At 30.2% G+C, this 14,417-nt stretch overlaps 1 protein-coding gene across 5 annotated transcripts; it reads left to right on the forward strand.

Moving 5' to 3' along the window:
• The first annotated feature begins 7,404 nt into the window (after positions 1-7,404).
• On the forward strand, positions 7,405-14,092 carry LOC137827816 (uncharacterized). 5 transcript variants are annotated; one of them, XR_011083779.1, is made up of 3 exons: positions 7,460-9,429; positions 9,562-9,650; positions 13,723-14,092. XR_011083779.1 is itself a non-coding variant. In XM_068634157.1 (3 exons), the coding sequence occupies exon 2, from the start codon at positions 8,077-8,079 to the stop codon at positions 9,427-9,429; it is 1,353 nt and encodes a 450-aa protein (XP_068490258.1). In that variant the 5' UTR covers positions 7,462-7,707; positions 7,981-8,076; the 3' UTR covers positions 13,723-14,092. The 5 variants fall into 5 exon arrangements, 3 of the variants coding, with proteins under 3 accessions (XP_068490257.1, XP_068490259.1, XP_068490258.1); XM_068634157.1 differs by lacking the exon at positions 9,562-9,650 and having other exon boundaries at positions 7,462-7,707; positions 7,981-9,429; XR_011083780.1 differs by having other exon boundaries at positions 7,464-9,429; positions 13,803-14,092.
• The last annotated feature ends 325 nt before the right edge of the window (positions 14,093-14,417 follow it).

Genomic DNA, 14,417 nt, shown 5'->3' on the forward strand with positions numbered 1-14,417 from the left:
GTAACTTTACATTACAAATAAGTTTTCTAAAGTTTTAAAAATTTATTTTAAAAACTTAGCAAAATAGCATTGGATAATAAGTATATCAACAACTAATCTTGGATAATAAGTATTTCAACAGTATTTGCATATTTTTTGTGATTGATGATATGTGGTTTATATAATTCCTAGTTTTTTTTTTGTTACTAGCTCATACTTCAAAAAACTTAACTTATTTTGTTTTTACTTTTGATGTACATATATTTTATGTGCAATTTTAGTTTTAGTTTTAATTTTTGATATTTAATTCTTATAGTTTTGAAATATTTTAAATTAAGGTCTTTATTTTAAAATGCATATAATAATTAATTCATTGTGAAAGTGAAAAGTGATAAAGTTAATTTCTCCTCACAATATGTTCTTGCAATCTTTAGCCAAGAACACACATGACTTTGAAGCCCACATCTAATAGATAATACAATTATTTAGAATATATAAAGCAGTGATAAACACTAGTTGTTGTCGAGTTAGGTAAAATTAACTTGTGACCCAAGTTAGGGCAATAAGGTGATGAAAGAAGCAATATTGGAGTAAGAAGAATATACTGTTGTATTTAGTGTTTCTTCTCCTTATATATAATAGACATAAGTGTGACTGAATTGTGATTCCTTGTTAGGACTGTCGTCAACGACCATTGAACTTGTGATGGAGAGCAGTGTGTTTACGGTGGAAGAGAGAAGTTAGGAGGATCGTTAGATATAGTGAAAAATGGGGTTGAAGGTTATTTTAAACGGCAAGTCATTTTACAAAAATTTCGAAACCCATGATATTTTATAGAGGTTTTGAAACTCATGGTATTTTATGGAGGTTCTTAAACCCATGATATTTAATAGAGGTTTTGAAAGACTTTTCCTTAGGTTTAAAAACCCCCCGGGGAACACATTTCCCAGTGATGATTTAGTGGGGAAAACTGCAATCCTAGGTAAATAACTTAATAGAGGTTTTAACCCTGGATAATGTAAAAATAAACCCCTATTAAAACCATTTTTTCTTGTAGTGTCACATCATATACTCATGTTAATATGTATAATAAATTTAGATAAATAATATAAAAATCTCACTTTCCTCAACTGCGTGTTATCATTCTTTATCTCTAAGTTTCCATTCTCTTTTTTTTCTCTAATATTCTCACATGGTTTCTCATTTTTTTAGATCCTTCATTAACGAGTTAAGGATCATTCCTAACAAAACAAAAGTTAAATTAGAATCCTTAGAATATTGGAGTTTTCTCAATTTTCCCTCTTTATTGACTTTTCCAAACGAATCAAAGTTAAATGTTTAAGTTAGTGCATAATTATTGAAAGTTTGTCCTTTAATTGAGATTGAACTTGAAAAATATGTGGAACATTAGGGTTTGAGAGAAATTTTGATGATATACTTTGAGTTTATTTTTGTACCTTTTTGTACCTTTTGTTATGAAAATTGTTATTGTTAAGGGTGAGAGTCATGACTTGATAATAATATTAGATTATGAATAATGTTGGATTGTATTATAATAATTGAAACTAGGTGTAATATATTCATCTTGATTTTTTTTTAAGTTTATATAATTAAGTTTGGTAGGCTTAACTTTTGTTATATTGATATAAACTTATAGAATGTTTTAGGTAGTTGACGTTATCAAATTTGAGCAAGTAAGTGTAAGGGTTATGTTTTAGTACTTTTCTAAAGAGTACTTGAAAATAGATGATTTAACTTGGTTGAGAAAACTAGGAATGACTAAGGTTTAGTTATAAGCTTTGAATTTGATTTTACTCATGGATTTGCTTAGAATTGAATATTTGATCGTGTGGTCAAAATTGGTTGGATTGGTGTGACTATGGAAATAGTACGCTAGTTGGTTATAGTTAAACATTTAAAACTTGTTAAACATGTATTTTGGTTAAAATAAATAATTGGTTGAAGTTTGGAGTTGATTTTGAAAAATATGAAAAATGATATATTTTTTGCAAAAATTTGCTCATTGGATCTCATGCAAAGTTAACATTACTTTTTGGCTTGAATATGTTTGATGGTTTATAATTCACGCAATGCAATATTATAAATTTGTTGAGTGGATTCAAACTCCAGAGCAAATAGAGGAAAACTTTTGTTAATTTTGCTTAGTAGTTTTGTAAGTGTTGAGCAAATCAATGTCTTTCAAGTTAAGCTTGGTAGTTTTCATGAAAGTTGTAGTTTTTGAATGTTGGCTTTACGATGGGTTTGAAATAAATTAGGAAGAGGGTCTATAACTTAAGTTAGGACTCTTTTGGTGAGCAAATGTCAAGTTGTCAATTTCAGTTGAAGTTGTTATGATTTTTATTTTTAAGTTTAGTAAATATTTTTTTAAAACTTGAAGTATTCATAAGATTTGTAACTTGTCCTCTTGTTTTTCTTATGATTTATATTCAAGTATGTTTGGATGAGTGAAATTTGGTATTAGTTGTTATACTTAATCATTATCACATAATATTTATATTTTTATGAATTATTTTTGGATTTTGATACAATATAATGAAGTAAGAGAGTGTAATATATGCTACAAAAGGTTATGTTGAATATTATTGATTTATTTAATTTAAATAGTTTTTTATGTCATACTTTAATGTAATTATGAGCATATTTTGCATGTTTTTTTTTAATATTTGTAATTAGATAATTTTTTATAATTGATTAATGTTGTGAATAAGTATGAGACTTTATTTTACATATGGAATGCCAAAAGTTATGGATTTTTAATGTCTTAAACTTACTTTGAATCCATGAAGCTCAAGTATGCTTAAATGATAAAAATGTTATTCTCTTTTATGACTTGCTTAATACTAGTATTTTGAAAAACATCACTTAATATTCTTTAATGAATATCCTTATGCTATATAGATCTATGTGCGATCTATTTTTATGTGTTGTGATTATGAAAGTATTTGTTTATAACAACATTCTTTATATTTAAATAACTTACCCATTTTTTTTAATGTATGATATATACTTTGGATGTAATATGTACATAAGTAGATATGAATGCAAGATCCGTGAAATAATTAACAAATATATATATATATATATATATATATATTCTCTTATAGAATAAATGTAAATATTTTAATGTTTATAAATACTTTGATATGTAATAATATAAGTTGGAGAATAATTTTTTTAATTATTATCTTAGTATTTATAAAGTGTTACAAATAAACTTTATCATCATTATTATTACGGGATATTTTATCGTGTTATTTTTAATCTATGCCAACTTTTGTAATTTTATGTTAGTTTATGTATATAAGTTTGAAAAGTAAAAATATAAAAAAGAAAAAATGACATAGATAATACATTATTAGTTATAATATCATGTTTTTTTTATTGTGATTTTTATTTTTATAAAGAATTATTTAACTAATATTCGTAATAATAAGGAGGCAGGTACAAACTAAGGTATGAACATGGGTAGGAGTATACCCATTTTCCAATGAAAATGAGGACGAGACATATTTTTTTTTATATCTATTAGATGTGAATGAGAATGAATGTTTACTTGAAGAATGTGGATGAGTTAGTAAAATCTACACCCGTCCCTTTGTCATCCCTTCCACTTTGATGTAAACATAATAAGGTATATTTGTCATGTTTATAAATTGATAAAGAAATAAGTATAATATTTTGATTCTAGTTTGAAAATTTAGTAGAGTTTAAGAGAAATATTTTCTTTAAAATGCAAAGGTTCTTTCTTGTTTTTTCTTTTCTCTTCCTTCATTTGCACTCATGTTGGTTTTTTTAGAAGTTTTTCTTTCATGTAAAGATTAAGGGGTTTGTTTGGTATTGGTGTGTGGATGATTACAAATGTTTAATGGTATTTATTCTTTTTAGGTTGACCTATTAACTTAATTCTCTCATTCATTTCTTACATTTTTTATACCGTAGGATTTTTTTTATTGGGGAATTTGGGATTTTTATTTAGGATAAATTCATGATATAAACAAAGGGTATTTTTTTATTACATTTGATGGATAATGTTTTATTGATTATGTCTTTTATTGTGTTTTGTAAGTGATGATTTGACCGAAAAGTTCTTTGTAACTTTAAAGTTCTTTGTAACTTTTCATCACATGGAAAATTTTATAACCTCTTCAATATAAGGAGGTGAAGAATGTATTATTCATGAACATCTATTTTTTTTAAAAAAAAGTTGTGATGTTTAGGTAATGAGCTTATGTTGTCACTTTTTAAACTTTTTGGCTAGACAATTATTTAGCATATTGTATTTTTGAGGATTTTTTTCAATTATGTGATTGTTGTGTTATATTGATAAGCAAATCTTTTCTTTTATTATAACATGCCCTTATATTTTATTAAGTTGTATCATTCATTTATGGACAAATGCCATATTAACTTAAACTTTATTAACTCAGTCCTACTATTTACTTTTATTATTATTACTTACATTTTATCCATTTAACTGGGTTACTTAATGAAATACTATTAACATTTTGTTTATTTATTACTAAATCCACTTCAATAAGAAAGATTGAAAATACTCTCAAAACAATAATGATCTTTCATCTATTACAACTTCATTTAAAAAAAACTATTTGAATACAAAAGTATTAATACATTAAATATGGTAAATGATACTATACTATACATAATAGAATTTTTTTTCAAGTTAAAAATATAAAACAAAACATAAGTATGAATTCTGGAATAAAAAAAAACACATTTTCATTTTCCAAATTTCCTCTTCATCACTGATTTCTCCTTCAACTTAACACCATTTTTAAGCAACTCCTCCATTGTTGGCTAACTCATGCAACTTCTTGTTTCCCTCATCTTCCACTTTCTCATCCAATGAAAAGTAATAACAATGTGGTTGAATCTACAAACATCACAACAAATTATCATAACCAAACTGTAAAAAAAAAATATTATACAATTTCTTTACTCCTCACTCATCTTACACATCTCTAAAATATTTTTTTTATATATACTTCATTCATATTAGTGAATATTAGTCACGTAGACTAAACAATAACACTATTATTATAAACCATTATCATCATTGTTTTGAGACATGATGATCAAATGAATCAAATGTGTAGAGTGAAATTAAAACCAAAAATAAAAAAAAAAGTCTATAGACAAAAAACATTTTTTTTTCAATTTATAACATAGGAAGTAAGTAAGATTTTCAATTATTTATTAGACATCTTTAATATTTCTCATCTACTATATTTTTTTAATCTTCCTATTCACCTACTATTTATCTCATTATTGTAATTAATGAATAATTATTTAACTTTTTAACGTCTCCAAGTAGGAGGTATAGTTAATGAGTTAGATTATTCATAAACCAAATATCTAAACTCTCTTACTGTATAACTTTATCTATATATATATAAAGGGATTCTCCATTATAATCATTTTTTGATGTACATATTTGTTTTTTTTATTCTATCCTTATTTAATATATCTCATTTCATTAGTACAATGAAGTATTTTGTCATTTCATATAAATTACTTAAAAAATAAAATTAATTTTTAATTTTTAAATTAATATTAATATACAGTTTTTATATGCTAACTCATCACTCTTCCCTTAATTTCTTATTTTAAGACAACAATAGGAAGAGAAAACATACTCTCACACGTTTTTACACCAAATCTCACATATCAGATAAAATAACCTTTATTTTCAATCACCCTCTTCACTCCATTTCAAATAACTATATTCTTTGGTAAAATCATTATTCTCTTATATCTACTATCAAATCAATCTTAATCTTAACGTGAACATCATTATACTCTCCGATTCCAAAACTACCAAGGAAAGAAGAGAAAGATAAACTCAAACCAGAGAAGAAAAAAAGAGGTTGTTTAATAAATTCATCATTTTTCTTTTACATGTTATTTTTTTTCGACTCATCCAAAATTATTTCTATATGTATGTAAGATTATTTTTGTATGTATATTAAATTTCTATCATCATGAAAGTTGAGTAAAAAAGGAGAATGCGAATAGCCAAGCGCTGTTGCATTCCACTAGTTTATAATAAAAAAAAATCAAATTATGAGAGTAGTTAATTTTTACCAATGACAAGTTTATCAGTCTTCTGTTATTTATAAGTACATTATAGAAATATATATATTGATAGTGGTACCTAATTTTAAAGTGTTATTTTTAGTAATAAATATTTTACACATTTATATTTACTAAACTAAAACTATAAAATATCTACCATAGCACATATTTTTTTTATGAATATATATTTAAACATACTTCTAGTTTCTTATTTGACAAAATCTTAATTTAAAAAAAATACAATTTTTTACAAAAGTTATCATTGCCTTTTTTTAGTCCTCACAAAAATTAGCACAATGTTCTCTCAGCAAACATAACTTACCAACAGAAAAAACATGATTTTCTTGTTTTCATTGACCAACAGGTCTTCTAGAACAACTTTTTGTTTTTTAAAAACTAGAAAACAACTATAATCTTTTTTCTTCAAAACACTAGATCCTACAATTTTTTTAAGATTAAAACAATTGCTATATCAAATAAACTAAAAATATATATTTAAGTCTATATATCATTATATGAATTGAAACATATTTGTAAGCATAAAGTGATTGGATGAGGACCTTTTTGTGAATTATAATGATGTATTCCCAAGTGTTATTAACAATTTAGTCACTTTTCTCAAGGTCTAAAAAGGAGGGGTTGAAAATTTATTTACTATCACACTTTTGAAATGAAAGGGAGAGTGAATATATTAAATGAAAAAAAAAAGATGCATGAACATGAGATTGTCTTGTCTTATGCTTAGACCGGAATTGTTGGAGATTAGATTAGATTTAGATATCTGTTGGACTGCCAAGTTGCAACAAAAGAGACCAGACATAATTTTGTACCGACTATAATATATGTTTGGCGCCTTTTATTCAATTATTTTAAAAAATAGTATATAATGTGTATTGTTTTGAATGAGACCGACTTGCCTTTGGAGGACCCACTATATCTCTGAATACATTGAACCTGTTAAGGTTCTTTCTTTACATCGTCTGACATTGTATCTATAACAACTATTAAACTAGTTTCACATATCACTAACACTCTTCTAATCTAATATGTTTATTGGTGATTTTTGGAAACTAAAATTATAATTTCTGTTTATTAACTTGTCCATTATTGAAAATGACGAAAATTATTGCGGAAAATGGTAATTTAAATTAAAATTAATGCTGCAAATACTCGACAAAAGTTCTAAGTTTTCTCTGTTTTATCTCGAGAAATAAGGGTCTAGCTGCCAATTTTCTTTTCTACATCATTCTAAGCAGACTGCTGCCGAGTGTTGAATAACAATTATATGGTAATTAGTGTTTCAATTAATTTATTGATTTTTTTTGTAACGTTTCATTAAATAACAAAAGGTGATTCACTGATTAGAATACACGCCTTTTCTGAGTATGTTCTTCACTTGGTTGTCCTGATACTCTTCCTTTTTGGTGGTTTTCTTTTCATTTTTCACAGCCTTCGACTCTTTCTCTGCTTGATAGGAGATGTGTTTCTCATGATCTTGGGTTCTGGATTCTGGGATTGGTTGCAGAAAGGTCCTTTTTTTGGTTTCTGGGAGTGCAGTTCTTTTCAGATTACGGGCAGATTAGTACCTGGCTTCCTTGTTGACGAGCCTTGAAGGTTTTTATGCTGTTTTTCTGCACTTTTTGAACCCTATTCGTTTGTTTTGCATCTGGGTATTTCTTTGGAGTTGTCCCCCTCTGTTGGCGTGATAGTTTTTCTTTTTTGTGTGTGGATTTGAGATATTGGTCTCTGTGAAATGATGTTTGTGAGATAGATTTGTTCCTTTTAAATTGGTGGCTAATTTTACTTGAAGATCAAGGGTCGTAGATGAAAATGAAAAAGCTGTTGGATGATTGACCATAAATGAGTTTGCATGGGTTCAATATGTAGGTAATGTGAAAAGGGTTGAAAGAAATTGGGTTGGAACTAGGATTTGAGGTCTAATGGGTTCATTTGTCTGATTTGGGTTGTGGTTTATGCGAAGCTATGGAAGGGAATTTGCCCCAGGGAGGTATAATTCAAGGTGGAACATCTTTTGGTGGCTTTAATTTGCCGGGATCAATTCGGGTTCAGCATCAAGCACAACATCCCCATACCATGCACCAACATCAAAGTCATCCGCGTCAAGGGTCTTCTGTACACTCCACAGTTCATGATGTTTTCCCTCTTACAATGGGAACCCTGCAGAATTGTGACCAAACCATTTCAATGACAGAGTTTAGTAAAGGAGACAGAAGCAAAAACTCAGCGAGTGAGGAAGACGAGCCGAGCTTTACCGAGGATGGTGTTGATTGTCACCATGAAGCTGGTAGAGGGAAGAAAGGATCGCCTTGGCAGCGGGTGAAATGGACCGATAAGATGGTAAAACTTCTGATAACCGCTGTTTCTTATATTGGTGAGGATGTAACTGGCGATGGTGGTGGAAGTGGAAGTGGAAGAAGGAAATTTGCAGTGTTACAGAAGAAGGGTAAGTGGAAATCTGTTTCCAAGGTCATGGCTGAGAGGGGTTATCATGTCTCACCTCAGCAATGCGAGGATAAATTCAATGATCTCAATAAAAGATATAAAAAGCTTAACGATATGCTAGGGAGAGGCACTTCTTGTCAGGTTGTTGAAAAGCCTGCACTGTTGGATGTAATAGATTTTCTTTCTGATAAAGAAAAGGACGATGTTCGAAAAATATTAAGCTCAAAACACTTGTTCTATGAGGAGATGTGTTCTTACCATAATGGTAATAGGTTGCATTTACCCCATGATCCTGCATTGCAACGTTCACTGCAGTTAGCGCTCCGAAATAGGGATGATCATGATAATGATGATATGAGAAGGTCCCATCATGACGATCAGGGCGAAGATGATCCAGATGTGGAAATTGATGATCATGATGACTTTGAAGAGAATTGTACTTCCCATGGTGATAGTAGAGGAATACATGCACCATTAGGTGGATCTATGAAGAAACCAAAACAAGGCCAAGATCAGGAAGATTGCAATACTTTTGGTAATTCTTTAAATTGTCAGGACTACAACAGAAGTTCATATCCCCATGGGCAGATGGTCCAATCTGATGTGAATCAAGGTTTACCTGAAAGCATGAGATCAGCTTGGTTACAGAAGCAATGGGTTGAATCTCGCTTCCTTCAGTTAGAGGAACAAAAGCTACAAATTCAGGTTGAGATGCTGGAACTAGAGAAACAGAGATTCAAGTGGCAGAGGTTTAGTAAAAAAAAGGATCGGGAGTTGGAGAAGCTAAGTCTAGAAAATGAAAGATTGAAGCTTGAAAATGAACGTCTTGCTTTAGAACTTAAGCGAAAGGAATTGAGCACTGGCTTTAAATAGGTCAGCACTCTCGCAAGCTTTCTAGCAATTGCATTACATGCATGGTGCTCCATTTTTGTTGCTTTTGCTGTCTTTGTTAAGTTGTTGTTTGTTTAGTTGAAAGTATGGGTTTTTGATTTGGTCACTTTGCAGATCTAACTCTTCCTCCTGCATGCACCGTTTAAGTTTGTGCATAAGGGTTAGGCTCTACTGAAGTTTTGCTGCTTGTGTCAGAAAGCTGGGTAGCTGAAATACCTTTAATCCTTTTAGTTTGTAATATTAAATTTCTGGTATTATTAATTGTGTCTCCTTCCATTTATGTTACAGCCTATATATATTCTTCTGGTTATTTATTTGTTTTCTTCATTCTTTGAAATCATTTGTGTCCGTTATATAATGGGAATAAGTATATGTTTATTGTTGAAATCGTGTCTACTGTTCATACCCACCAGAACAATTTTGAGAGAAATCATTAATGTTGACTGTACCTTAAGAATAGGTTAATGAAGCTTTATCTATCTTCTAAGACTATTGCTAGATTATTATTTGTCAATGATTTTTTTCATATACTTCATTAGCCAAAAGGGGAGTCTTATCAATCTGTTGTTAAAATATTGCTGTTGAGTTTTCTTTGAAGTTCTTTTTTCCATCTTGTCATTCTTTACCTGAATACATGACAAATTTTTTCTTCTAAAACCCTACTGTAGGATATTAATAAACTATGTTTGTTGTGTTATATCTGTTAGTTGAAATCTGTTTGTTAGGTGTTTTGTTAGTTCTTAATTACCTCTCAAATAAGCTCTATAGATGAGCATGCATGTACTTTTTATTTGCATTTTTTCATATCTATCAATACCATGAGACAATTCTATGGAAGTCCTATCTTATTCCATGAGCTATATGAGTTTTGGCCTCATAAACTTAGGGTCACTTGCATCTCTTAAAATTCTGATAGAGTATCAGTGCTCTCTTGTGGAGAGAGCAATGATTCTGCTATAAAAGAATAGAAAGAGATAGAAGTGAAGTTGTGGTTACAAAAGATCTCCTGAAGCATGTAACAACAATAGATTGGAGGAATTTACTGAAGATTCTTGCAAGGAAGAAACACCAATAGAGGAAAAGTTCATTCACTTTTGCAAGGACACAACGGAAGCGTTTGCACAATGGAATGGAGTGGAATTGAGCAATAATGAAGGAGCTAAGGATCTCGTCTTCAAAAAGTGTAGCTCCTCCGCCACAATAGATCTCATCTTCCATTCACACTTAATCTTCCTTGGTTTGCACTACCTTTGTCCTTTTTTCTTTTTTTGTCGTTGCCAATGACTTCTTCATCTTCTTCTCTACCATTGGTGCCCCCTCACCCACCATTGACTTCTCTTCTGTGTATTACTTCTCCATTGGACTCTAGTCTTCCTCGGGTGCCATTGGCAGCACCCTAGAAATGCTCCTCAAAATTGCAGTGTAGAATAGAGGAGGTCAAATTGGCAAAATTCATTAGGAATTGCGAGAAATTGAAGGAGGTTTTTGGGAATTGCATTAGAAAAATCTATGGAAGTTCCATAGAATCAGAGCGTTTTATGCTAATAATATATTGCAATGAAATGCTATATCTCGTGACGAGTTTCTGATGCAGAAAAGTTGTGCATTTCGTTTACATTGTCCTAAAGACATAAACATTTGAAATAGTAATCTTGGTTTGGTATTTTTTTTAATCTTCTGTTTATCTTCTGTGCTTGTAGGAGGTTTTTCCATTTAGTTTAAAGGGTTGGGCAATGGTAGGTGGAAAAAGTTTTATGGCATTGTGCCATTGTAAGCTCTGTGTCTTTGGTTGTAGTGAAGTGCTCAGATTTTAGAGGAAATTTCCTTATTCAAGGAAATAAGTATATAAGGTGGTTTCAGAGGAAATAGGGTGAAAAAATATTTTCCTTTTGTGAAATATATGCCATCTTTGCTTGTGATGAAATTGTGCTTGCTGTTAAGTTGCTTAAGCTACAAATTCCATGTTTGGTGTCATCAATTTATCTCATTCAATTACACAAACATAAACCACATTTAAATAATGCAGAGTTCCATCCTATTTACTAGTTACAACAGTGCATGTTATTGGGTCTGAATTTTGAAGCATTATATATAGTTTTATTGCTTTATTTTTTTATTTTTTAATCTTAAAAATGTATAAAATATTGGTTTCTAGGATCAAACTACTGTTCATAAGACAAGTCAATAGGAAAACCTTTTGTGCTGAAACTTACTAATGAAAATAGTAGTGTCCTAGGATTAAACTATTGACTACTTGGCCATAAAGCTTTGGTACTATGTCGATATTCAAATCTTGATAAAAGCTTACAGCCTTAGAATATTAGTTTATTGACTTGGAATTTCTTTTGTCCAACTGGTCACAGTATTTCTATTTCCTGGTTTAGTTATAATTTGGGTTCTAATTGTCTTGATTTTAATTTGGTATTAAAAAAAATATTATTTTTTTCTCATAATTTTATAATCCAGCTCTCTTTATTAAGGGGTTTTCTAAAACTGTCCTTGTATTTGGTGATAGGAGTAAGAGTGATACCTTTTTAGCAAGGAAAACGACGACAATTTATGTTTGTACTTTGTAGTCTATTATTAGCTGATGAAGTGGGGAATTTTCCGATAAAGTTATATCTTAATCCATAACTGGAGAAGATAAACAAGTTTCGGAAATTGATTGTATTGGATTTAATGTGTCTATGTAAGTCCATTTGTGTGTGTAGAATGATCTTGTGAAGTAATTTATCGTGTAGACATTTATTTGGTGTATGTGATGTAAAATGCATTTAATATTTCATAAAGGGTGTATTGATGCTTTGTGTCTCTTAGGGTAAAACACCCTCCTATGTTCAACATATTGTGAAATTTAAGTCCAACTCCTTAAGGGGAGGGAATATGTGATTTTCCCTCCTTTTCATGTATACTGTGAGTGTAAACCACAAATCATATCATCAGATCGATATATGCATTTGTTAATCTTATCACATGCTTTACAAATGAATGAACCATTACATTAATCACAAGTCAAAACATTAGTAAAACTGGATAATTCAAACTCTCCTGAAAATTCAAGTAAATCATCTCCTCAAAGCCAATAAGTTTGTCAAGGTAAAGAACATAGTATTTTGGACTGACTGATTTATACTCTAGGGCAGTGGTAGACGCTATTGGAATGGTAGACGCTTCAAGGTTAAACATTCCATTTAAACCAGTGCCTGCACCTACACATGTATCAGCAAAACCCTTCTTAACTTGACCAGTGATATGTACTTCAAGAGTGTCTTCAAAAAACATGAACAAGATCGACATTAGGTTCGTCAACAAGATCATCAATGTTAGAGGGTTCATCCATAATTGCTGTGATGACGACCTTATGTGGAAGAGAGTCTATACCTGGATAAGGGTCTATATCTGCGAATGAAATGGAAATTGGGGGTATGGTCGAATTAGTATCAATTATAACAACAGACCTTGAATGGATGAGGAGAGGAGTGTGGAAATGTTTTGCTATGTGAATTTTGTGTATGAAGGTTGAATCCATCCCAAACCTGACCTATGTACTTCCATATTTGAGTGAAACTAACTGTAAATGTCAAATAAAATAACTCCAAAGAAAATTTCCTTTTGGTAGGGAGTGAGTGAGTGAGAAACAAGAAAGTCAAGAGAAAGTTGGTTTAGTTTTGGTGGTGATAATTGAATAGTTTTGTGAGAGATATTCTCTTCGTATTAGTGTAGATAAATATAGATATAAACATCCTACTTTTAGTGGTTGACTGTTTTATTTGGAGCTAGTTCCTGGGTTTGTTAAAGAACGAGCGCTTTATAGTATGATTTTTTTTTTATAATATTACCTAGTTTCATCGGTACTTCAGCAATATATGTAGGGTTTAATGATGCAAGGAAAGATGTTTATTAGTGTAGTAATTGATAAAATTATCATTTTCAGTTTCTACAAGTGTTATTCATGATATGTTTCCTGTTTGTTATAATGCATATGGTTTTTAACTGATAAGAACTTAATTTTACGCATTAAATTTAGCACATCACTTTTAGGATTCTTAAGTATGATTATGTGCTTGACACCAATTTCATAATCTCTTGCTTTTCTATCACATTCTTTAACTCATAAATTCTTGGCGTACTCCTATTGCTATGATTGGCGCTGTTTGAGTAATGAACAGAAATACTTGATCAGCATAGATTTGCTTTTGCCTTTATGTTTGATAGAAACTGGCACGAGCCTATGACCATTACAACCTCGTAAGGAGTTTTCTGTTTTGTTTACAGGCTGCAACAAATGATGTTCTGAACTTCTGAGAATATTTAGTCTATCAAAATTGTAATCATGAGAACACTTGACTTTGCAGAGGATCAATGTCTTTGTCCATTACTTGTCTATTATCTGATGCTCAAGAAATCCAGAACTTGGATCGACAGTTTCAGTGGTTGATCTTGAGAAAAGAAAGAAGAGAATCTCTTTGAAAATTTGAAGAGTTATTCAGCTGAAATTTGTGTGTGGTTAAGCCATCATCATATCACACACTTATATTTATTTATGTTTAGAACTAATGTACTGAAGTATTAAAAAGTATTCAAGGATCAAATATCTTCTGACATATTTTTTCACAGTTGAATCTTAGGATCAAATTCATGATCACATACTGTTTTTTCTGTCCTAAATTTAAACAGGAGACCACTTATCTAGTTTACTCCTACCCCTTGTATGTCTTTTCTAAGAAAATAAAATTGTTGCTGCTCTGAAAATGGATTTGGGGTGCTTTATTAGAATTCCTTGTTAGGTATGGTTTCTCGAGGTTTTATGGATAGGTAGGTTCCATTTCAGAATGCAAAATTTCAAAGTCAATAAAGATGTAAAGGTTAAAATTTGAGCCAAGAAAAAAAGAATTGGTATTTTGTGTTCCTTTAGGGGTAGTTTGGTATGAGAAAGTGATTTTTACCAAATTCAAGAAATTCCATCCTTC

Source organism: Phaseolus vulgaris, chromosome 7 (assembly GCF_000499845.2).
Source record: "Phaseolus vulgaris cultivar G19833 chromosome 7, P. vulgaris v2.0, whole genome shotgun sequence".
Classification (NCBI taxonomy): Eukaryota; Viridiplantae; Streptophyta; class Magnoliopsida; order Fabales; family Fabaceae; genus Phaseolus; species Phaseolus vulgaris.